Source organism: Cyprinodon variegatus, unplaced genomic scaffold (assembly GCF_000732505.1).
Source record: "Cyprinodon variegatus isolate N-32 unplaced genomic scaffold, C_variegatus-1.0 Scaffold180, whole genome shotgun sequence".
Lineage (NCBI taxonomy): Eukaryota > Metazoa > Chordata > Actinopteri > Cyprinodontiformes > Cyprinodontidae > Cyprinodon > Cyprinodon variegatus.
The window spans coordinates 892,004-916,930 of record NW_015150633.1 but is presented as its reverse complement, the minus strand read 5'-3'; the positions used below and the strand labels follow the sequence as shown (position 1 = coordinate 916,930).

The following is a 24,927-nucleotide window of genomic DNA, read 5'->3' as shown; positions in this document are numbered from 1 at the left end:
TCACTATGGAATGGTGGAAGGTAGCTCTCATTGTCTATAGTTAAGAACCCTTTGTATAAAGTAAAGGGTAGATAGGGTTATCTTTATTTAGAAGCAGCAATCCAAAACAGTCTGTAGTTTTGACTAAAGATTATTTTAGGCAATTTTCCATGCAAAGCATGTCTTTCTGAAAAATCAACTTCATTTAAATGTGTCCTTTAGTAGTTCTTCATTAAGAATTTCTAATACACAAAAGTACTCTGATAACATAAGATTTAAACAGAAGCGTTTGTCCACTGAAAACATACTTCAGAACACGTAACAGTCAAGACGTTCAATGTGGTTTTGTGAGTAAAAACCTTTCCTGAGAGTGGAAGTGACATTTAACCTGACAATGAGCATGAGCATAATGTTAAAACAGTGGTTTTAAAAATCCTCAGTGTCAAATAGAGTAATGATTAACAGGCTTTTGCTGACATTCAGTCACCTGAATCAGCTGTGTTGAAGCCGAGATACATTGAATCGAGGACTAATGTTGCACTAAAGCTTGACAATGAGCTCATATTTCCTTCAGACGGGTTAATGCGCGGCTGCATGTGAAAGCTGCAGGATGCAGAACCTTAATGACAAAAAAAATCTGAGACTACTGCGATTTAGCCAAGGTCAGCTAGTCTAATATAGTAGTTCTGAACCCTTGATCCACAAATCCCCCTGCTGTGCACGTTTTAGGTGTATCCAGCACACCTGAATCAAATGTTTGTAGACTTCCTCACCCCAAAATCACACATCCTCCGTAACCGCTCAGCTCCAGACTGCCTGCTCAAAGCAAAGCCTACAGTCTTCGCTATTCCTCCCGTCCTGCTCTGCTCAGACTTCCTCAGAGCTTGAGGAGAGCATACGCTATATTATTATTAAATTCATAGGAGCAAAACATGCGGAAATTAAAGCTTAATTTAATATGACATATTAAAAAAATCCCCATCAGCATTCAGCATATGTGCAGTTTCTGCCCAAATATGTTCTTTTTGTTGTGGATTTTTTTTTTTATCAGTAATACAGTAACTAGGATCATATATGTCATTAAGAGCTGCAGAAGCCTGATAATTCACTTATCTATATAAGTCAGGTGTACAGCAGCAAGGAGAAACCTAAAAATATACAGAACAGGGAATCTTGAAGAACAGGGTTCAGTCTCACCTGTTCAAACCCCAATAACATTAAAATTTATCAAGTAACTGGAGCCACATATGTGGGATGGACCAAAATGAAAGTTTTTGGCTGAAACAAAAAACAACAATGAGGAAACCAAGACCGAAAAACCAAAACACAGAAATTTATTTTGTAAAATATTAAAACCTCTGCATTTTTGGCCCCATACAGTAATACGTACATTACCCATTACAGATAGCTAGGCTGACTTGTCTGTAGAGTGGCCATCTTGGGTCAGAATGAATAGGAGCAGAGTGAGTAGGAGGCACCACGAATCTCATTTCCATCACATGTAAGACAAGAAAACGATAATATTACAATAAGCACTTACATGTCACAACTCCTTGGAACACCGAAACAAATTTTATAATGACCTTTCAGTTAGATTACACATTTAAACAACAATGATTTAAACGGAAGTCAAACTGGATGAGATATATACATTCAATCATTCTATTAGTGCTTTGTATTTCTTTTTTTTTTATTTGTACAGCCATAGGTGGAACAAAAGCCTGGCATCCTAAGAGGTAGCTCTAGAAGTTTGCAAACTGTCAATACAAAATCAAAATTATATATGAATTAGAAAATCACTTAAATCAATCAACTGATCCCATTTAGCCCCTAAAATGTATATGTTCTCAGTCAGCCAGTTTATCTGGAAATTGGTTGAATGTTCACATTCATAAAGTATAATTTGCCCCATTTGATGAGTATTGCCTCTGACTGCAGCGTAGTTTGACCCAAGATGGCCACTCTTTTGGTACTCCTCTAACCCCATGACCCAGGGTCTATCTATTCTTAGGATTTTTGGCTATGATGTGTGCTAAACCAAACTAAAATCAATGCATTTCAATAGATAATTTATGAAATTATAAAAATATTTAGATACCACTTACGTTTTTTCTTTATGCTCATTACCTTGGCTGAATCGCTGGGAAACCTTCATGCCTATTCAAACATGTCCACCACAGACGGAATGGCTTAAATTTTTGCCACTAACCTGAGCGTGCATTGAGGTTCAATGTTTAAACTGACACATCCTCACTCAAAATCTGCCTGCTCAACTCTGAAAAACTCTGCTCTGCCCCCTATGCTCTCTTGTTTCAGTCCTTTTCTTTGCTCGCTCGACAATGTCTTTGTGTACTTGCTGTGTTGTTTGCTTGTGATCCTTTTTATCCCGTGTTGGATTTGCTGATTGGCGTATTATTACAAGTTTCAGCCATGTTTCTGTGTTAAATGTCTATTGACTGAAAATTTCTGGCAGAAAATCTTTGGTTGACGAATTTTCGGTGCATTCCTACTACATATCAGTTTCGTTTATAATATATTAAGTGAGTAATATTTCTATTTACTTGATTTGTTAAAATAATAGGAACAGCAGATAAGAGACTGTAATTGTAGGGTATATACAGTAGTCATTCATTTTGCATTTAACCAAAAACCCCTTAAAAATATTTTTTGAACACAGCATATCAACTTAATAAACAATACTGTATACCCACTAGCAATCCAACCCGGTAATTTTGAGGCATAATTCCCTGCATGTCAACGTTTGTCTGCTAAAACAAAGCTTATTCATAAGGCATTAACAAGGCATTAAATGAAATCAGGTGTGCTAAGAAATGTTAAAATGTTAAGGATAGTGCATCTTAAGGACCAGGGTTGAAAAAAAACCCCTGATCTAACCAACATGCTGTGTATAGTTGCTGCTGTACATAATTCTTCGTGTTATTATTAGGCAGGATAATTGACAAAAAACGGTGGCCTAGCTCTGTCCTGCAAATTGACTAAAAATGTTACAAGCTACTGGCCCTGCTGCCTGTTTTATGTTTTAAAGCATACCACATTTCCTCAGTTTTCAATTCACAAACATCTTTACATCAAGGCATTTTGAAATTGAAAACTAACAAACACAATAAAATACTCAACCCTAAAAGGAAATAAAAGAAAACATTTTTTGTCAGAAGAAGCAGATATCATTGAAAAATTTTATGAACATGTTAGAGTAATCTAAATTGTGTACTGATAACAGGCATTATTAAATAAATGGGGGATTTGAGCTGTTATTTCTTTTCATTTTATAATGTTCATTTGAAATACATGAATAAAAAACTTTATTCAAATGTTTTACTGAATATTATGCCCTGTTATAATAAAAGTCAGCCTCCTAAGGTTCTGGTAAATTTGAAAGTAAGATATTCAGTTTTAAGATCAAAGCTTTGCAAAGATGAAACTTCTAAAATGTACTTGCGACAATGACTAACAAGCTCCAGGCAAACAAGTTGGATTTCAGTTCTCAAAGGGGTTGTGCTTGGTATGCCTTCTTCATCTCATTTATTATCAAACTGTTTTAGATAGCCACAGTCCTTTGCTCAGGTGAAACTATGTGACAGAATAAATTTGAAAGCCCTGACAGTATTTTCCTGAGGCAGTTGCTAAGATACTAATGTTCTCCATGAATTGACTCATTATGTGAGGCAACCGTTTCATGAGGTAGAGTCAAGCTGTCTGCCTCTCTTGCAGAGAATTTTCTTCTGGGTATCATCTAACAAGAACTGTCAGAAGTATCAGGAAAGAGGCAGCCTCATGCAAGACTATAATTACCAAAGGGAAGCTCATAACTCAAATCAAAGGTGATCGGTCAACATTCCCAGAAACAACTTAATTTATGAAAGGCACTACACTAATTACCACCTCTAACGTCAGTCATTAAACACCTTTCAACCAGCCCACATGTAATCATCTTCCCGCGGCCTCCATCTGTGATGTCAGCATTAGTTGTGTGAACTTTTTTTATTGGAATTGAATAAAGTTCATGTGGCATTAAGTTGAACTTTTATTTCTCTGCGACGGGTAGATTTTTGCTGATAAAGATGCCACATTCTCCCTATATCTGAGGACAGGCACTCTTTTGGGGCCCTCATCACTTCTTCTCTATATTTCTCAAAGGTGATAATGGGGTTTAAATACAAGCTGTGGTCAGTGAGGAAAGACTGGCAAAAAGCACCTTGGTTAGGAGTTTTAGACTAATTTCTCTTAATGGTAAATATATTAGTTACAGTAGCATGATGTACTACTTTAAACAGATTGGTTGTTGAAAATTGGTTACATTTGTGTTTTTACATGCAGACTCACAAAGATGCTTGTTGGTAATAGTATGACTTCTTTTTAAAAGCGTGATCTGAAAAAGACCTATGTAACAAAAAAAAGTAAGAATGAGGGAGATACATGCAGGTGATGTGCACCATGTAGTGCAACAGGTTTCCATGACAACTAGACCATCGACAGGTTTGCTGATAAGAGTTGTCATCGAGATAAATAAAACTTTCCACTTGTACTTTTTTCATTTTCACTGATAATGGGTTTAAAATATATCTCAGTATTTTGAGATGATGTATGTTGTTTGCATACAGTTAGGCTTTACTGAATGCAGGATGTTTGCATCTTAGAATAGTCCCTTTTTACTAAATGGAAATATATTAATTATTTTCAAATAAAGTAATTATAGATTAAGTACCATTGCATGTGTTTCAACTAGATTAGTCTTTTTTATCTAAAACAAATAACAAATTTTAAATGTATAAATAACTTGGCTATGTATTGTTTTTCTGGAGGAACTAGTATAGCATATAAAATTATGCTGCACGTATACAGTGTGCACCGCTTATTTAAAACTATTAATGGGAAAAGAAAATAGGACTTTTTAATGTTTTATTTCCCTCTCTCTCAAAGTTCATCGCTTGTCTTAAACTCATCTTTATAACATTAAAGAACAAAAAAGGCTGGTGGCATATTTACCCCCAGTTTTTTAACTCATGTGGGAATATTTTGCTGCAGATATTTTCAGTGGTTCATCTGTTGGTACAGAAAATATGTTTGAAGTTTTGTTTACATTTCCTTAGAGACAATGCTGTGGGAGCAGAAATAATGACACGAAAAAACATTTAAAGTTTAAACTTGCTCACAGAAATTTGCATTAATTGTGGCTGGAAGGTCAGAGGCAGTTTTTAGAGGAGGCCAGTTTAGCAAAAAGTCAATCATGCATAAACTTCTGCATCTGATTAGATGTTCCTAGGATATTTTTTTAATTACATGAAACTATTTTTATAAAAAAGAATGTTTGGCTAAGCATAAGTGCTCAAATAACAAAAGTAGTATTGTCGTTGCTTTCCTTCCAGACCAGTAAACACATTCTTTTTTTTTTGTTTCTTTCTGAAGAACAACTTGAGGAGGATAAGTTGCACACTAACGGAGGTAATGTATTGTCACTTAAGCTCAAAAAAACACTCATTTTGGCTGTCCACTTTTAAGTCTTTTACTTCTTTTCATTATTTTTTTTAAGTGAAATGTGAGTTTCAATTATAGTCTCTCTGTGCTGTGACTCATGCAGATTAACCCTGCTCTGATTTTCTGCACTATTGTAACCCATTTTATCACTTCATCCATTTGTGCTAAATAGACTCTGCATTAAAATAGTTCAATACAGATTCTTTACTATTATAACATCTGAAAACTAAATACTCCATCTTAAAAGTTAACCCTCCGGTAACCAAACATGTCGCTTGCTCCATATCCTCCACCTGCTGCCTGGGCTGCTCAGAAATATTGCTTTTTCTGCTCCCATCAAGAGACATTCCAAACCAATGCTTTAGTTTCTTCTGCATTTAACCAAAGTTTAACACCAGTTTAGATTGTATCTCATTGAAGCTCATTGTATGTTTATGTGCAAAGATGTTCACTCAAGTTATGTTTAAAGTATTTTACTTTTGTTATGACACTGTTTGACCTTTCGATAAACATCCTTACCTAGGATTACCAAAATGTCCTTTATTTATTTTCACATATTGTAATTGTATGTTATTAAAAAGTAACATCTGATCAAAATAATATTTTATAAAGTGCCATGTGAAAATATCTGCCCCCCTTTTTGTCCTTTTGCAACATTTCAGGCTTCAAACATGAAAATATAAAATTCTTTGTGAAGAATCAACAAGTGGGACACAATCATGAAGTGGAACGAAATTTATTGGATATTTCAAACTTTTTTAACCAAGAACAATATGAAAAATTTAGTGTGCAAAATTATTCAGCCCCCTCCCCCCCAAATAAATTTTTTTAATTAAAGTGGAGAAATACACTACAGGCTGATTCAACTTTGATGTAATGTCATTAAAGCAGGTCAAAATGAGGCCTCCATGTGCCTGTCTGACCTTCCAACAATACCTGGAAATGCTCCTGATGAGGTGGTGGATGGTGTCCTTAGGGATCTCTGACAAGACCTGGACTAAAGCATCAATCAACTCCTGGACAGTCTGTTGTACAATGTGACGTTAATGGATGGATAAAGACATGATGTCCCAGATGTGCTCAATCGGATTCGGGTTTGCGGAATGGACGGGGGGCCAGTCCATAGCTTCAAGGCCTTTATTTTGCAGAAACTGCTGACACACTCCAGCCACATGATGTCTAGCAATTTCCTGCATTAAAATGAACCCAGGGTCAACAGCACCAGCATATGGTCTCACAAGGGGTATGGTCTCACAAGGGGTATGGTCTCTCAGTACCTACAGTAATGGCAGTGATGCTGCCTTTGGCAAGCACATGGAGGGCTGTGTGGCCCTCTAAAGAAATGCCACCCCACACCATTACTGACACTCTGTCAAACTGGTTATGCTGAATGATATTGCAGGCAGCAGATCACTCTCCATGGTGCCTCAAGACTGTCACTTCTGTCACGTTTTTTAGCTGACAGATGCAGCAAACCGTCTTGCCACAACTTACATTGATGTGCCATCCTGGATGAGCTATACTACCTGGGCAACTTGTGTGGGTTGTAGAGTTCTTCTCATGCTGTTATGAGTGTGAAAGCACCACCAAATTTCAGAATTGACCAAAAACATCATACAGAAAGCACAGAGAAGTAGTCTTTGGTCCCCACCTGCAACATCACTCCTTTATTAAATCTTACTTGCTTATTGTCAATAATTTCCACACGTTTCCTATTCCATTTGCACAACAGCATGTGAAATTGATTGTTAATCAGTGTTGTGTCCTAATTGGAAGTTTGATTTCACAGAAGGTTGATCTGATTGAAGTTATATTCTGTTGTTTTCGTGTTCCCTTCATGTTTTTTGGCAGTGTATTTATTAAATCAGTACGATAAATAAAATTCAGAATTATTTAGATGAATGACATAAAACCTGTCATAAAGCAAAATAAGACCATCACATAAGACCAAAACAGATTTAAAAATTTCACTCCAGTTACCCATTCTTATGCTGTTCCTTTTTCCAAATGAAAAACTACATTTAGTTATAATGAGAAAAAATGAAAAAAAGATAAACTGATTAGAATAACTTTGCATGGCAATGCACATCTACTGCCTTCAAATATAAAATTTACATTCACAACTACATGTTTTGCTATCTCTCTACGTTTAACAGGGAGTCAGGCAAAACAGGATTGGTCTATTCAGTGGCCCACCTCTGAATCTGGAAAGGAAAACACTCCAGTTTGCCAGCCAGAGGCCAGCCAGTGGATTCGTTTTCAGCTTTCCCAAAGTCCCAAAGTTCAGTCCAAGTACAACCAGCACATGTGCCACAGTCCACAAGCCCTGGCGCCCCCTTTCTACACTGATCGACTTACTGTTGACAACCCAGCCACAGGACTCTTCCCTTCCTTTGACTATGGTCACCGTTCCCTTCCACCGTCGCCTCGTCAGAGGCATTTTGGCCACACACCTCCTCGGACTCCTTTGGTGGTCAACACAATGACTCCACCAGGCACTCCCCCAATGAGACGAAGGAACAAAGTTAAGGCCCCTGGAACACCACCACCACCAAGCCGCAAGCTTATCTATCTCCTGCCTGGCTTCACTGCACTGCATCGGAGCAAATCCCATGAATTCCAGCTGGGGAACCGATTGGATGACTCACAGACGCCAAAGTAAGTTTTTGCTCTGCTGTTGATTATGATAAGTTAGAGATTTGAGAAATAAAATGCAAATTTTCTATGAGATTTATTTATTGTGTTAAAGATTTTGTCATTGCTATTTGGCCCAATCCTTATGAAGAATTCTTATTTTGCTTTTTTCAATCTGGTGTCTTAAACAAAATGTTTCAAGGTATCAGTAATCACTTGGATAAAAAAAAAAAGATAACAAAATATATATTTATAATTTATAAATCAAAGATCTGATCCAAGTTTGTCGAAACAGGAATTGAACTTAAACTTTTCTTTTGGCATCGTGACCAGAACATAATCTTTAAACTGACCTCAATCAGATTAATTCTTAGGAGGATATGATCAGCCATAAAGGAGCTCTGGGCTGTTGGTAGAGATAAGGGGCTTAGTTCCTGCCTCACCACCCCTATGTCTGTTGCTATGCTGATCAAATTTGACCATAAACACGGTCCACTACTAGTGGGTAATCAGGAACCAGAGTCTGCCTCAGGAGAGCTACACTCATTTTGATAATGCCATTACCGTAGATGACATAGTGTCATCCCCTGCTTTAGTTTGTGGGTTCGCGTTTCAGAGCTGTCGCACATTTTTCGATGGCCATCTAGACTATATTTGTGTTATACCTGGTTGTTCATATGGCTTTACTGACATTTGTCCATGGCCCTCAGTGTGTATGTGCATCTGCAACCAGTGTATCATAGCTTCTGTGAATAGGCTCAAACGGCATTAGAGAATTGATTACCGGTCCCTGCGCGCTGATAGAGTGCAGGCGGCATGTTGCGCCTCTCTAATCAATGGCCTGTGTGTGCCTGGAAATGTTGCATCTTATTGCAAAAGGGCAGATCTGCTGGCTTCTCTGATAGCCAAGTATCCCTGGTAATTTATCATAATTGGTTGGAGATTGTTGCTGGCAAGCGTCGCATTGGTTTTTCACTTCTGGCATGAGAAACTCATTTGATTTCTATCTGAATGTGAAAAGAACTGGCCTCATTGCAAAGCTGGCATCTGTTTTTTCACTTTTTAATTCAAAGGCATCATCAAGAGGAATGCTTGGTTATTTTCATACAAAAACAAATACTTTTCTAGAGAGCTATCAAATTAAGATAAGGAAAATAATATTTGAACGTCCTCATTTTAGATTTTCTACATCCTGTAGTCACCTTATGGAATCTGGATTCTAATAAGCTCACACCACTCCTTCTGTCCTCATTTCCTTGGGCTTAATTGCTTGGCACTGTGACCAGGGCACCATCGTATGTATTACCCCCTGACCCTGAGAGACATCTTTCTCCCTTGTCTTAATGAGATTTGGTCTAATATCTCATTATTACTGCATAATATTCCACTTGTGAATGTGCAGAGCTGCTTAACATATGTTTTTGTGGGTGGAAAAAAAATCACTTGGCATTCTCCACTAACAGGTAAATGTCACTACGAAACCAATAGCGGCCTGTTTTTCTCCCTTTCTTCTTAAAAACACACAAGTATGTTCCAAAGTTTTGAGGCACTGGTGACAATATTGATTAATTAAGAATTCAAACGCTAATTAAATTAACTTTTTGATGTTAGAGTTCTGGTTCTGTTATGTTTTTCTTTTGGATGCTCAGTTTTGCTTTGCTTCCTTGCATTCTAGTTTTTTATGGTTTAATTCTTATTTTGTCATGTTCTTTGTTTTTTCTCAGTTACTGTCTTAGTCTTGGTTCTGTTATATTTTCTTTTGAGTGTTCAGTTTTGCTTTACTCCTTGTTTTCTGGTTTTAGTGGTTTTATTTTCTAGGTTTTTATTTGTTGCCCTCTGCTGCCTTCTTGTGTTCTCCTTTTTCCCTAGCACCTTTTCTGTTCTGCTCTGTGCACACCTGTTCCCAATCTGCTCGTTAGTCCTCTCTTTGTCTCAGTCTCCCTTAAATACCCTCTCTGTTCAGTTCTTCTTTGCTGGGTCCTTGTCAAACTTCCTCCAACTCCGTCTCTCTGAACCTTCCTCCTTGTGATTGTGATCCCCCTGATGTCTTCATGGTTTCTGGTTCGTCTTGACTCGTTTTGTTGTTTTGATTTTTGGACTCCTGGTATCATGTTAATTTGGGCTTTGTTTTCTTTTTGGATTTTTGGATAACCTGCTTCTGTTCTCAGTTATATCATCATTAAATCCACACGAAATTCCCCTCTGCTTACCTGCCTCTGCTTTTGGTACAATAAACCTTATCCAAATCTTGACAATTGATAAGAAGCAGCTATCCTGATGTCCAGGTAACAGCATTGCTAGCTTCTGATAATTGATTGATTGACTTTATCGATCTCACGGTGGAGAAATGTACTTTTTAATAAGTCGATTCACCTGATTTAAATGGGTTCCCCCTGTGGATATTATTTCAAAATAAAGCCCAAAAGACGCTGAGAGTGGTGGAATTTACTAAATAAATGGCGTCATTATTAAAGGAGCAATATGTTAATGTGTATGTTGTTAATGTGAAGCAACATTTACAAAAATCCTCCAGGAAGTTCAAATATAAGAGAAGCAGGGTTTGCAAATGGATAGTGATACTAAGCAAGCCTTAATATTTGATTCATATGTTTAGGATGGACAACACAAAGCCTCCATCCCAGTGTCTGGAAAGGCTTGAGGCCAGAATATCTAAAATGCTTGACCAAGGTAAAACAGTAAAAAGATTAAACTACCAAATAATAATATGTTTTTTACATTCTCAAGAGGAAATATTTTTTAGTCCTCACTGATACATATTTCAGACCATACATTTTTCAATCCTATTTAAACCCAGTTGCGACATACTGTGTATGTACAGTAAGTATCTGGTTTTATTAGAAAGAGGGCGTTTAAAAGGAAAGTGGGGGATATTTTGTTTGTTTGAGTTGTTCAAGGAAATAATTTAGACAAATTCATGTAAGAAATTTAGAACTTACTATATATAACAATGTTGGACTGATTCAGTAATACTTAAAAATAATGACATTTGTGTCTCGTTTTTAGTTTATTAGTATTTACTTTTTCATCTGAATGTGAAGGCATTAAAAGATGACATGAAAATCTGTTTATACACCATTAATGGTCCTTATTTAAGTTTTTTTACTTGGCAATATCTCCATGGTTTTGTTTACGAGCATATTTATTTACATATTTCTCATGTTTCTCTTTAATTAACTGGCCTTTAATTTTTGCATCCACTCTACAGACATCAGTGTTGGCCTTTTTTTGTCTCTGATTTCTGTTTTAGTTCGCAAAGCTTAGACAAATGTGGTGGTCCGGTTGTCAGACCCCTTCTCTTCAGCGTTTTAGCTTCCCGATTTCTGGATTAATTTGTTTGTCTCTGAGGTAATCTGTTTTCTTTTCTGGTTCCGGCGAACCACAAAAAGGTATCAGCTTTCCCACCCTTCACCTCGCACCCCGGTAACATAGAATACAATAATGTATTCTGTGTTATTAAACCCAAGAAAGTTTCATTCTGAGATAAAATAGCTGCCAATTCTGAAAGTCATAACACAGAAGAGAGGAAAACTTTATTTTATGTTGGAATTAGAAAGTCTGGTTTGTTTTCCACCACCTGTCGAGCACACATTTAAATTTATTCAGTTTTGTTTGAGTTAATTCACTTCTTTGTCTCCTGACAAACATAGTTTTGTTTTTCTCTCTGAATGCTCCTCTCTCTCTTTCTTTCAACTCTCCACATTTGCCATCTCCTGCTGTGTTCGTAGGGCAATTTTTGAGTGCTGTCAGCTTCATAAGTGATAGAGCAGAAAGCTTTATAGAAAATTAAATGAGGTTGTAATTGAAAGATTAGCAGATATTGTCACAAAGATGCTCAATTAAAATTAAAACAGTACTTAGTGAGAACAATTAAAGATGATTGCAGCTTTTCAAATGGGATACTCGTGTTCCTTGTTTTTTTTCAACAGTAATGCAAATTATGTATCACATAAAGATAAAAATAATGAGTAGTTTCAAAATTATTAACATGCTGTCTATTGGGTTACTTAATTTTGTTATCTCTGCTGTATTAAGCATACAGTGATGAAAACATAGTTTGCCTCTGCAGTTAATTCTGCACAATACGTTTTAAAACTTACAAAGAACAATTCTGTTTAATTTTATTGAGTAGAGGGAGGATATAGGCTCCTATCTTTAAAAAAACTCCTAATCTTGGAGAGGTTTGCATGTATAAAAAAAAAAAGAGCCATCTTGTTGATCTAATAACAGGCTGTAAATCAAATCGCAGGTGTAAAATGAACCAGAAGGCACAATTAATTTTGTTTTGTGGTTGCCTTAGTGAAGTTGCATCATGTATATGGTTATGAACAAAGGAGGTTCAAGGAGGTTATGAAAATGTAAACGCTGTCTTATATATATAATTTTATAAACATCTTAAATATTTTGGTCAGATGACATTTTTAAGATATATTCAGCTCTTTTAGGATATAATAATGGCATCATTAAAACATCACTTAGTTGTAGCAGCTGCAATCTTGACTGTTATGGTTACTGAAAAGCACTGTTGCATCATAGGACCGACTCTTGTATTGGTCCGGTCTATTTTAGCCTGTACGATATGTTCATTCATTGCTCTTAGCTACAGCTCAAACTGTACGACAAAACCTGAGGGTTTAAAAGATCATAGACCCAATGCTCTGATGTGATCCGACTGCTCATACCCTACGACCAAAAACACACATTGGACTCCTCATGGTGAGATGGGACTGCTCAAACTCACCTAGTTTGCACATGCACAAGATGTAAGATCAAGGTAAATCGGTTCATAGCTTTGCTTCAATAGGAGGATACAGTTCAATTCAACTAAGGAGGGCTGACATGTTTGACTTTCATCTGACCATATGATTCCCGATTAGGAGATGGTTGTGAGAGGCTAAATGCTCCTCGTCACCACCTGTATACTACACAACACACTATGGGCGGAAACTCAATTCAAACAAAATCCTCACGAGTAGGGCCAAAAATTGTACAGTGTATGCCCACCCTTACTGGACTGACTAATTGTTCCTACTCAGAAATTTCACTCCTCTATAGATGATTAGTCGAGATGAAACCAAAAAGCTAATTTTTGTTTTTATCTTACTGCAACACCCCCTACTCCTCATTTGTTGATTCATTGTTTATTGGTTTTATATATGTTTTCTATAAGAATAGGGTAAAATATTTCAGTCTGTTGTGCGTTCATCAGTGGTTTTATCGTTCAAAATGCCATTAGATCAATTATAACCACCTTCCATGATTTTTATTGGCTAATCTTAATGAATGCTACATAAAGGATGAATTTGCCACTCAACAATTTCCACTTACTTTCAAAGATTTTTTTAGGCTTTTGTTTCATCCTCATCTACTATATTGTCTCTAACACAATTGACAGCTGTTCTCCATGGTGATTAAAAAGGTTTAAATGGAAGAAATTGATTCTGTGGACAGGTGTGCTTGGTACACATAGCTTTAAACTAGGTAAACTATCAATGAATCATTGATTGTAATTATGGTTTCACATCAGAACATATTCAAAATGTGGACAACAAATATGTTTGTCTCTCTGACGAAGGATGTAGCTCTTATGTTGTTTTATGAAGCTGGCTAATGAAAAGTTTTTTTCAATGTCACAGGCATTACAAAAGCACTAAAGAAGCTCCAACCATTTTAAAAATTGTTTGCACAGGAGCAATTACATAGGGAACTTACATAACAGAAGATGGTGACAGACCACATACAAATTTACTATAAGCAATCAACAATGCCACAAATTTTACAAAATGCAGGAGTAGCATCTGCTCCTTAGCTGCCTACTCAAAATAAAGATACACTCACCGGCCACTTTATTAGGTACATCTGTCCAACTGCTCGTTAACACTTAATTTCTAAGCAGCCAATCACATTGCGGCAACTCAGTGCATTTAGGCATGTAGACATGGTCAAGACAATCTCCTGCAGTTCAAACCGAGCATCAGTATGGGGAAGAAAGGTGATTTGAGTGACTTTGAACGTGGCATGATTGTTGGTGCCAGAAGGGCTGGTCTGAGTATTTCAGAAACTGCTGATCTACTGGGATTTTCACGCACAACCATCTCTAGGGTTTACAGAGAATGGTCCGAAAAAGAAAAAAACATCCAGTGAGCGGCAGTTCTGTGGGCGGAAATGCCTTGTTGATATCATAGGTCAGAGGAGAATGGCCAGACTGGTTCGAGCTGATAGAAGGGCAACAGTGACTCAAATAACCACCCGTTACAACCAAGGTGGGCGGAAGAGCATCTCTGCACGCACAGTACGTCGAACTTTGAGGCAGATGGGCTACAGCAGCAGAAGACCACACCGGGTGCCACTCCTTTCAGCTAAGAACAGGAAACTGAGGCTACAATTTGCACAAGCTCTTTGAAATTGGACAATAGAAGATTGGAAAAACGTTGCCTGGTCTGATGAGTCTCGATTTCTGCTGCGACATTCGGATGGTAGGGTCAGAATTTGGCGTCTACAACATGAAAGCATGGATCCATCCTGCCTTGTATCAACGGTTCAGGCTGGTGGTGGTGGTGTCATGGTGTGGGGAATATTTTCTTGGCACTCTTTGGGCCCCTTGGTACCAATTGAGCATTGTTGCAATGCCACAGCCTACCTGAGTATTGTTGCTGACCATGTCCATCCCTTTATGACCACAATGTACCCAACTTCTGATGGCTACTTTCAGCAGGATAATGCGCCATGTCATAAGGCTGGAATCATCTCAGACTGGTTTCTTGAACATGACAATGAGTTCACTGTACTCAAATGGCCTCCACAGTCACCAGATCTCAATCCAATAGAGCATCTTTGGGATGTGGTGGAACGGGAGATTCGCATCATGGATGTGCAGCCGACAAATCTGCGGCAACTGTGTGATGCCATCATGTCAATATGGACCAAGCTCCCTGAGGAATGCTTCCAGCACCTTGTTGAATCTATGCCACGAAGATTTGAGGCAGTTCTGAAGGCAAAAGGGGGTCCAACCCGTTACTAGCATGGGTTACCTAATAAAGTGGCCGGTGAGTGTATATTAATGGTGTTTTGATGTTTTCTTGACTCCACCTATCATGCATTCTTCACACTTTAAAATAGAAAAAAAAAACCAAAGAATAATTTGAATCAAAGTATTTACTTTAATTTAATTACAAAGAAAACTCAATTTTTTTTAGAACATTGGCCACAGAAACAAACACAATAAAAACCATAGTAACATTAAACTGTTTAAATTAGTAAACAGATTTATTGTCTATCCCCATGCAAAGTAAAGAGTTTGCACTTTGTGTTTAAAAAAAGCACATAAAAGTTAGAAAGTTATGCAGCATCTGCTATGAGCCACAATAAAACTGGTATTAGAGGAAGAAGTGTCTCCTATTCCTATGATAGTTTTCTGAATCTTCCTTTATTTATTTCTCTTAGTTTTGCCGATGCATTATTTACACCCTTCCTTGTTTTCATGTATATTTAGATTCCTGTTAGATTTCTCCTTAGGCCTGTTTGTGGTTTTGCTCTGCTCTTTTCTCCTGCAACAACTGCTCCTCATCTCATCTGATTGCTCACCCTTCCCTTCACCTCAGCTGCATCTCATTCCCCCCCTGATTAGCTCATAGGGTTTACCTGTCATTCATGTCTCAGCATTATATACTCAACTCGTTGCTTTGTTTCCTTGCCAGTGCTCTCAGTGTTCAGCTCCATTCCTCTGCTCTTTTGTCATTTTCATGCCTCTTCCCATCAACACTTGACAGTTTTTATTTTGTTATCATCCAATCCTTTTACTTTTCATTCTGCACCTGAGTGCCTCTCTGTACTCTGGTCATGAAAACATGATCATTTACTTATTAAAACTTTTAGATTATGCCAGTTTCCAAACACCACTCTGACCACAATATCTAGGTGTGCAATGAAAATTGTATTTTGATTATGCTTTACCCTCTTGGCCTCTTTTTAATGCTCTTTATTTTTTCATGTCTGTCTGGCTCTCTTTATGACCTTTTCAAAGTGGAGAGACCATTTAGGCTGAAGTGTCAATGAATAAACCTCATTGTCTATGGTAATGAGTAGTAACATGCATTTGTGGAAAAGGCCAAGTGAGTTTTCAGTCTGTCACAGTCCCACTAGGCACGTAACGCCAAGATCGCTCTGTAAAGTGGGCGTTTTTGTTTTCCCCCTGCCTCTGTGTCTTGCCTTCCTTCAGAAGGAATGGTAATATCGTATAGTTAATGCCACCTTATGAGACTTTCACAGCTTTTTGAATGTTAAGCACTTTCTTATTGAATTGGATGTTTGCTAATAAATCACATGGTGCCAGTGGTTGGCATGATTCACTCTCTTCTTCTCTCTGGGTAATTCTACCACGCAACACTCGGGAAGCAAATTTGCATTCCTTCCATGACTAATTTAGCTGTTTGCTTTCATTGCACTGGTGTACACATCATATATTTCTCTACCCCTTCCTTTCCCCCTTTTGCTCTCTCAGTTCCTTCTCGTTCTGACTTCACCCATCTTATTATGCATCTCTTTGAGAACCTATCAATGCGTTATTTTGTAGTCATTTCAGATTTTTATATTTCCTTCAAAAGATTTATTTCATCTGCATTGGAATTAAAACACGGATGGTCTTCTTCATGGGGAAGTTTTAAATGTCATAAATAGCTCATTTTCATCTGGGCAACATTAAGTTCTATATATAAATACAACAAAGATCTTATTGCATAAAATTAATATATTGCTGGCCTTACAAATTAATGCTGACTCTAAATCTTTATTTCAGATTATATGATGATCTATTTATATAAATCAATGTCATTGAAGGGTAAAAACATTCTATCCAAAATATATTACCTAACCACTCTTGCATCAACTCGCATTGTTTAGTCCAAGCATTTACTGAGGCATTACAAGAGTTAACACTCCAATGTGCTTGATTTGTTGTAGCCTAACCCCAGAATAGCTACATGTTGCTTGTTTATACTGCTCAGCCCCTTCCTTCTCTGTGTAACACAGATTGCAACCCAGTGATATAACTAACACCTTTAAAATCTTTATTTTTGTCTCCAGTTTTGGTCTCATTTAGTAGATTCTCAATTCTATTATATAACTAATGCCAAAACATTCCTTTCTTTGGCCTGATTGACAATTATCTCTGGATTCTAAACTTTGTCACTGAAAGTCCACAATATACCTGCATCATGCGGTGTCAAAAAGATTTTCCACAGCTATTTCTATCTTACTTTTAATCAGAAGGCAATAAATCTACTCTTAAGATAAACTATTGGCAATAGCAATAGCATGTCTCACTCATTGTGGTGAATTAATTCTACAGAAGCAGCCCTTTAGTCACAGGTGGTTAATATTCTGAATTAGGGAATTTATGATATTGCACAAGTTTAATTACATTTTTTGTTATGTTTTTTCTCAAGTAAATCTCCTATAGATTCAAGAAAAACAATGTCTTGTTTTACTGTACTGTTTAGTATAGTGACCACAATGAAATGAAAGAAAGTAAGTGATAATCCCCGATGAGGCTTCAATCATCAGGAATCAACGGATGATGCGATGTGGGGTAAAGTTCTTTCCCCATGTCTATTCATTTCTGATTTTGGACAACTCAAAAGACAATTTCCTACTTACACTGGCCAATTAAGAAAAATAAAAATAAATCCTAAATGTGTTTTCTTCTGATAAACTTTTACATTTTTCACAAGAAGTGACAAAGTGGACTGTTTGATATCCCTAAATGTGACAAGTTGTCAACGTAACTGGCTCTACCCACAAAGCATGCAGCTGATATTGGCCGTTTCTCAGTATGTGTACTTGTGCGTTCTCATGTGCTCGTGTACTCATGAAACGTCATCAGCCTCAGCCCCAGAACTGTTCCAAATCACAAGAACAGTAGACCAAGAAAGGACAAAGTCCCTGGATGTTGTTCTTGCCCCTCCCTATTTACCCATTATGCATCAGAGCAGACTTGTCGGTTCTTGAGATTGACAGCTGTCCCAGGATGTACTGCAGCAGCAGCTTTCAGGGGAGCACTCACCGGTAAAAGTTCTCCTTTCTGTTGCTGTTATTCCATAAAAGTACATTTTAAGATCATTTGGGGCAAAAACATTATACTTTTAAGCATCACTATATGGCTTTTTTATGGATTTAATGCGTAAAAAAAAAAAAAAAATGTCCAAACTTGAGAGGACCGAGGCAACTAGCGGACTTCCGAGGGCAATGGCCAGTAGATTTATGCTGCATTCTCCTGTTCTCCCAGAGTCCACACTTTCCTGTGTTCTTCTTAAGAATACACTTGGCGAGGACAGAAGTCTGTACTCGCGTTCTTGTGAATTAAGAAACTGCAATTGTCTACTGGCTTGCTATTACCAACTAGTATTTATGCCAGAACATTCAGGATATTTGACCTGAAGTTTTTATAGGTGTCCTACATCAGTGTAACGGACACCCTGCAGCCAATCAGAATTCCCTCAGACCATGGTACAAGCTAAATTAATGTAGCATCATACCCCAACATACTTTGTTTTTGAAATCTGTTTAGAAAGTAATGTACAGAGACTTTAAATGTCTGTGGCTTTCTGATTGAGTTAAAGTCACTCTGCCAAGCATACGTTCAAACACTTTGGTCTTCCCACAGTTGATGTTAAAGTTTTAGAAAAATAAAAAACAGATGCTTGTGAGGCAGGATTGAATCTTTTTCAATTTGACTCTAATCTGGCCTCTGAAAGAAGCCATTTTCAAAGGGTGTCTAAAAAAATAGGATTGTGTCTTTCAGTTTTGTTTGTTTGCAGTTGAATTTAAATACGAACGTTTGGTATAATTTACCTAAATTAAGTAAAGAAAATTCTTTGTAAGAAAAAGCCAAGTGTTACTTTTTGAGCCAAACCTATTTTTTTTTTATCACGGCATTACGTTCTGAAAAACTTTCTTGAGCCTTTCCATTTCTATTTTAGTTTTTTTTTCTTTATGTTGCAGGATTTGTCCGTAGAAGTTCTCAGCACAATCTTTTTCAGAAGTTTTAATTTGTCAACCATTTCCTGAGCTAAATGAAATAGTCATTGGTGCACAACATCAAAACTGGTGAACAACTTGGAGATCTCCTTAGTGGTTCAGAGGTCTTGAACGGAGTTAATCTGCTAACATAGATTGCACTAGTTTCTATGGTTACCTGTAACTTTTTTATACACCTTGTGCACTGGTTTAAAACAGAAATTATACTGTTGACTGGAGCTTTCCTTTGGGTTTCCAACATGGATTAGACAAAAATACTCAACAGCAACTTTTCCAAGGTTTACCAAAGAAAATACAAGCAACTATTTATGCAATAAGACTAAATACTAAAGCTATTAGGTAAGTAAATGCACAACAGATTTTTCAAACAAACAAATCTGTGATTTATTTGTTGTCTTTACAGCAGAGAAAAAAAAAACTCTCTGAAAAAAGATCCTCTGATCTACCCAGGACAAACACATCGCCACTATGAACCCTCGCCCTTTGGGGAATTTGTTTCCTTATGGTTTGCTCTCTGGGACTCTTTCAGTCTAGTTAAATGTACTTCATAAAGTATGTGAAAAGAGAAAAAGAGCAAAGAACAGGTTTTATTTTTTTATCTGGACAAAGACTCATCTCTGTTAATCAGTGTTTTTGCCCCTTTGCCATTAATGATAATTAAGGTTAGAGGGGATGTCTACAGCAGGCCCTGAGGAGCCAAACACTACCGGCCATCCTTTCCATCCATTTACTCATATATTAGCAGTAAAGAGTGCTCACCCCTGTCTCCCTTGACGGCCTAGAAATTGGAGTCATGATTATGAATTTATATGAGTGTTTAAGTGTAGAGGTTAGGCTCAAATGCCACAGTTACTGGTGGAAAATGGATTTATTAGGCAGATGGTTTCCCTGCAATGATTTGTGAATGGCCATTGAGCTTGTTTGGGTGAATGTTGTGGTGAGCGCTTTCTAGAAAGGTACTGAAAGACTTTGCTTAGAAAGAAATAGACTGTTCCTAAATTATAGACTTTCGAAGAAGCTGCTAAATCAATATGCGTCTTAGTCATTTAGTAATATTTTTGACGCTTTGTTTTTTCTTTTTTTTCTGATACGATCCTTGGTATTTTAATTTTAGTTTAAGTTGCAGGAAGATGGAAAACATCACCCTGACATATATAGCTCAAAGATATTAAGGCCAAATTCACTGAAGTTAGCACATTTATTAAAAAGTAAGAGTCTGTTTTACTACCCAGCATCCATAAAGAGTGTTATTACAATCATTTATCTTTCCAGCCGTCAACTTGAGCCTTTCATCTCAGTGTTTCTCTCTGATGTTCAAGTCACGACAGATAATATCAGCTTTAGATCCGATATTGTTCCTGCCCCCGCTCCTTCTTTTTGGTTGTGCTGTCATTTACTGCTCTGCCTATGCTTTAAAACTACCACTTAACCCACAAAGCTGTGGGTCAGATAGCTGTTCTTGCACCAAGAACCAACGCTTTAATGTCCAGATTAGGGAGTTTAAGGTTTGAGCAATGGTTTCATTTTGTCAGAAAAGAGAAAGTAGATTAAGAATCAATTGAATGCCGGACGAGAACAAGCACCAACAGAGAGAGACAGACCCACTGGCGTGCATGAAAGAGATAAGAGAAGAAGGCTTATACATTAAAAGAAACTCAATATTTTGAAGTAGATTATTCAATCCACTTCTTTCTCTCTGTTTATATAAAGTGATGCAGCTCTGTTTAAAAACAAGCAAAAAACCCAGTATGCCCACTGTAAAGGCAAACAATTAGCTATAACGTTTCTGATCAGGACTAATAACCAGTGTCTCATTTCATTGAGGATGTCAGGATCAGTGGATACCTGTTTAGGAGAGAGACTGAGAGGCAGATACAATTTCTTGAAAAATGTAATGAAAAAGTAAAAATACAGAAGCCATCATCCATAACCGATTAACAAGAAACTCAGGAACCAAAAACTACTGTAGGAGACACTGGGGGTGATTCCGATCTCTGGTTTGTTCCCTTGATCATGTCTTGACACCTGTCTCCGCTCTCACTGATCTGACCCTGTGCATGCCCCTTGACCAACGAGTAACTGTCAAAGAGGGATTCTGGATGGATTCAGTAATCCTTCAAGGTTAACCAGTGACATCACACGCCAAGCGGCTTCTTCAGAAACTCTCAAAATGTGTCCCCAAACTCTGGTGAATCCCTCCCGATCTGCTGCAGTTCTATATTTTTACTATTGCCTCTGGTTGAATTCTGGGTCTTCCATTTCTGGTCATTACACTTTGTACCTTAATCAGGTCAAAGACTGTCCTGGCCATGGCAACATTTGGATGTTTTCTTTTTTTGCAACGCTAATACAGAAAAGTATTCAGACCCCTTTAAATTTTTCAGTCTTTGTTTCATTGCAGACGTTTGCTAAAAATCAATAAAGTTAATTTTATTTCTCATTAATGTTCACTCAGCACCCCATCTTGACAGAAACCCCCCCCCCAGAAATATAGAATTTATAAAAAAAAAAAAAGAAAAACTGAAATATAAAATGGTCATAAGTATTCAGAACCTCTGCCGTGACACTTATTTAACTCACATGCTGTCCATTTCCTCTGATCCTTCTTGAGATGGTTCTGCTTCTTCATTGTAGTCCAGCTGTGTTAAATGAAACTGATTGGACTTGATTAGGAAAGGAACACACCTGTGTATATATATGATCTTACAGCTCTCAGAGCAAATGAGAATAATTTGGTCAAAGGAATTGCCCAAGGAGCTCAGAGACAGAATCGTGGCCAGGCACAGATCTGGCCAAGGTTATAAAAGAAGATTTCTGCAGCACCTAAGGTTCCTAAGAGCACATCAAGAATGTTTATTCTAGATGAGGATAATGTCATTTTGTCTAAAATGGTCATTTAGGCAAATAACTTTTTTTTTTTCAGATATCAGGAATACATATTCAGCTAAACTAGTACATATCAAAACGGCTTGCCATAGTCTGCTGTGACCATGATAATATGGGAATATTTCTTGAATGGTAGTAGATCAATGTATCTATTTAGGTGAAATCTTTAGGGAGCAGGTGAAAATGAAGTCTAAAAAAGTTGTCCTAATATATAGAACCTGTGCATCATCTCATGGGTCCCTTCTCATACTGATTTAGTCTTCTTTTACACAATAAATACTAAGTGGTGGTTTGCAGCAGTGCTTCTGATGTTATCTCAATAAATGGTTATTAGTGGCTATCAAACCCATAGAATGGCTTCAGATTGTGCCAGTAGGCTCATTAGGTTGTTATTGAGTGAATCCTAACCCTAACCCTAAAGTAATTCATTTTCCTCCACAGAATTAATGAATCTATTTATGTGTAAACTGAAAATACATTCAGTAGTTCTTCATGTAGTGTAAAAATAACTAATTAAAAATAATATGATCTGCATCTCGCTCATATTAAACAAACCAAAAACAATCATGTCCTGTCAAATGAGTTGTAGAAGCCTCTCCCTATAAATATTTAATTCTTCATGAGAAAGTGCCGACCATTCTTTAATAAGAATCTCGTCGAACGGACATGCAATATTTGTTTTTAAAACCTAATGTGTCTAACGGACCTAGTGAATGATACATATATATATATATATATATATGCACAAAGCTACGACAAAAATCTGAGTAAATCAGAAAATAAAACAGCATCATTGTCTGTAAGGAGAGTGGAGATAGAGGAAACTACGAGTTTACTGAAAAAAACCTGCTACCAACCAGGCTATCTCTGGGGAGAATGTTACTGTGACTGAAACAGAGGTTGAGGAAACTCTCTTTGTGAACCAGAAAAGTCAGAGTAGTTTTTTCATATGGCAGTGACATCTTATCTCTAAAACCTAAAAGTGAAATTAAACCCACATTTAAAATTAACATTTAGTTACACAAAAAACACAATCCTAATATTTCCTTCTTTTTTAATACTACCTTAAGTATTTGGCATATAATTTGACCAAACATAGCCTTTAAAAATTATATTTCATCAATATTAACCAAGTGACATAATTTCCAAGTTATTTCTATGTTTTTTGATCAGTCAATTTCTCACCATGCCAGTGGTCATCTTTCAGATTTAGTTTCTGATATAGCATCATACTTCGTCTGATGTCCAATCCAGACATCTTACTGTCAATAGAGGGTGACTCACGGAAGGCTCCATGGAGTTTTATCTGTAGCAGCCCCCCAGTACTCAAATTACTCAGCCTGTCTCGACGGGTGAATTTAGCGTTTCAGTTATGAAGATCCTCATCACAGTTACCTCAGTCACTGTGAAAACTAAAACATATGCAAATATTAGAATACAAAACATAAACTTACAATAAAAAAAAATTAAACAAAACATACCTCGCTGCTTTCACTGGGGAACATTAAGGTTACATTCACGCTGCAGGCCACAGTGTGAACGTAGCCTAAGTAGCCTTAGTGTTTCTTGAAGTCCACATTGATATTTAAAACCTTTTGCTTTCCTAGAAAAATCATTTGAAGAAGTTCTAGACTTTATTAAAAATGGGGAAGCAATAGGATTACATGCTATGCGTGCTTCCTTTTTTATGAATCTAGAAAAACATTCAAAAGATGGATATTCCCCACATGCATCTAGTACTTCAACAACAACTCTACGCCATTTACGTACGACTAAATCTGGTAACTTCTTCAACATCTTATGATTTCCTTCACATTTAAGATGGACAGTACATTTATTTAAGGCATAGCCTCTTCACAACTTTTCAAAAAGACAGAAAAATCTCTGAGAGACAATCATTTGCTGTAATCTTTGGCCATAAGTTTTTCCCTACATTTTTTCTGAATTACATATGGATTTCTATAGCTCTCCTGCTCAAATGACCAAGCACCTTCATATACGTCCTCAGCTTCTGTAAAATAAACCTTTCACAGCCTTTTGAGCTTCTCTAGAGAGATAGCTTTTCAAAAATGTTTTCCCCGGCAGAGATGGATTTTTGAATCCATTAAAGTTGTACATGATATCTTGAAGTCTACAAATTTCAAAGGGTCACCTGAGAATACGGCAGGTACGGGAACAGGAAGGCAACTTAGGCTACGTTTACACAGCAGCATGAAGTGACCGAAATCTGATTTTTTTTTGCCCATATACGACCTGTATCTGAACTTTTCGTGGCAGTCTAAAAAGATCAGATACAGATCTGTTTTTTTCCTCTGTGTGAACGACCAGGTCACATTCTTCTGACCTGAATGTCATTAATACTCAGCAAAGGTCCCTGTTATGCAAAAGTGGGAAGAAAAAAACGCCAAACATGGTAAACGATAATGTGGAGAGTAGTCTTTTTTTAACCAGCTTGAAAAGGTTGAGTTTTTAAGGCTGGAAAAGATGAGCTCCAGCACTAAAATCTGTATTCTGTAAACACAGAGCATGCTTGCTTGTGACTTAATTGCCCCCTCTGTTGCGCATGCAGGACACTAAGCTGTATAAATGCAGTTCACACACGAGATTACATACAAGTCGCATAAATTTCGAAATGAGAACAGCAACGCAAAAAAAAAAAAAAAAATGGATTTCACAAAAAAATTGCAGTGTGAACGTAGCCTTAAACTCAATGAGCTTAAGGCTTCAACCAAATTTACTGCAGGAATGTCACAACAAAGGTCCTTGCAGCTGACTTTCTTAGGTCAGGTGTAAGTTTGTACTGAAATACAGTGTTGTGCCTGAACGCGTTCATTGAACGAAAGTTCATGAACTCGTTCATATTTTGGGCGAACGTGAACT

General features: G+C 37.2%; 1 protein-coding gene across 4 annotated transcripts in view; it reads left to right on the top strand.

Annotated features, from left to right (window-relative positions):
- Window positions 1-24,927, top strand: part of ksr2 (kinase suppressor of ras 2) — a 171,688-nt gene that overhangs the window by 39,388 nt on the left and 107,373 nt on the right. For 3 of the 4 annotated variants that reach the window (XM_015378853.1, XM_015378855.1, XM_015378852.1), the window contains exons 4-5: window positions 5,407-5,442; window positions 7,632-8,133. In XM_015378853.1, coding sequence (XP_015234339.1) covers window positions 5,407-5,442; window positions 7,632-8,133 — 538 coding nt within the window. The remainder of the gene's footprint in view (window positions 1-5,406; window positions 5,443-7,631; window positions 8,134-24,927) is intronic. The other variant, XM_015378854.1, reaches the window with a different exon arrangement.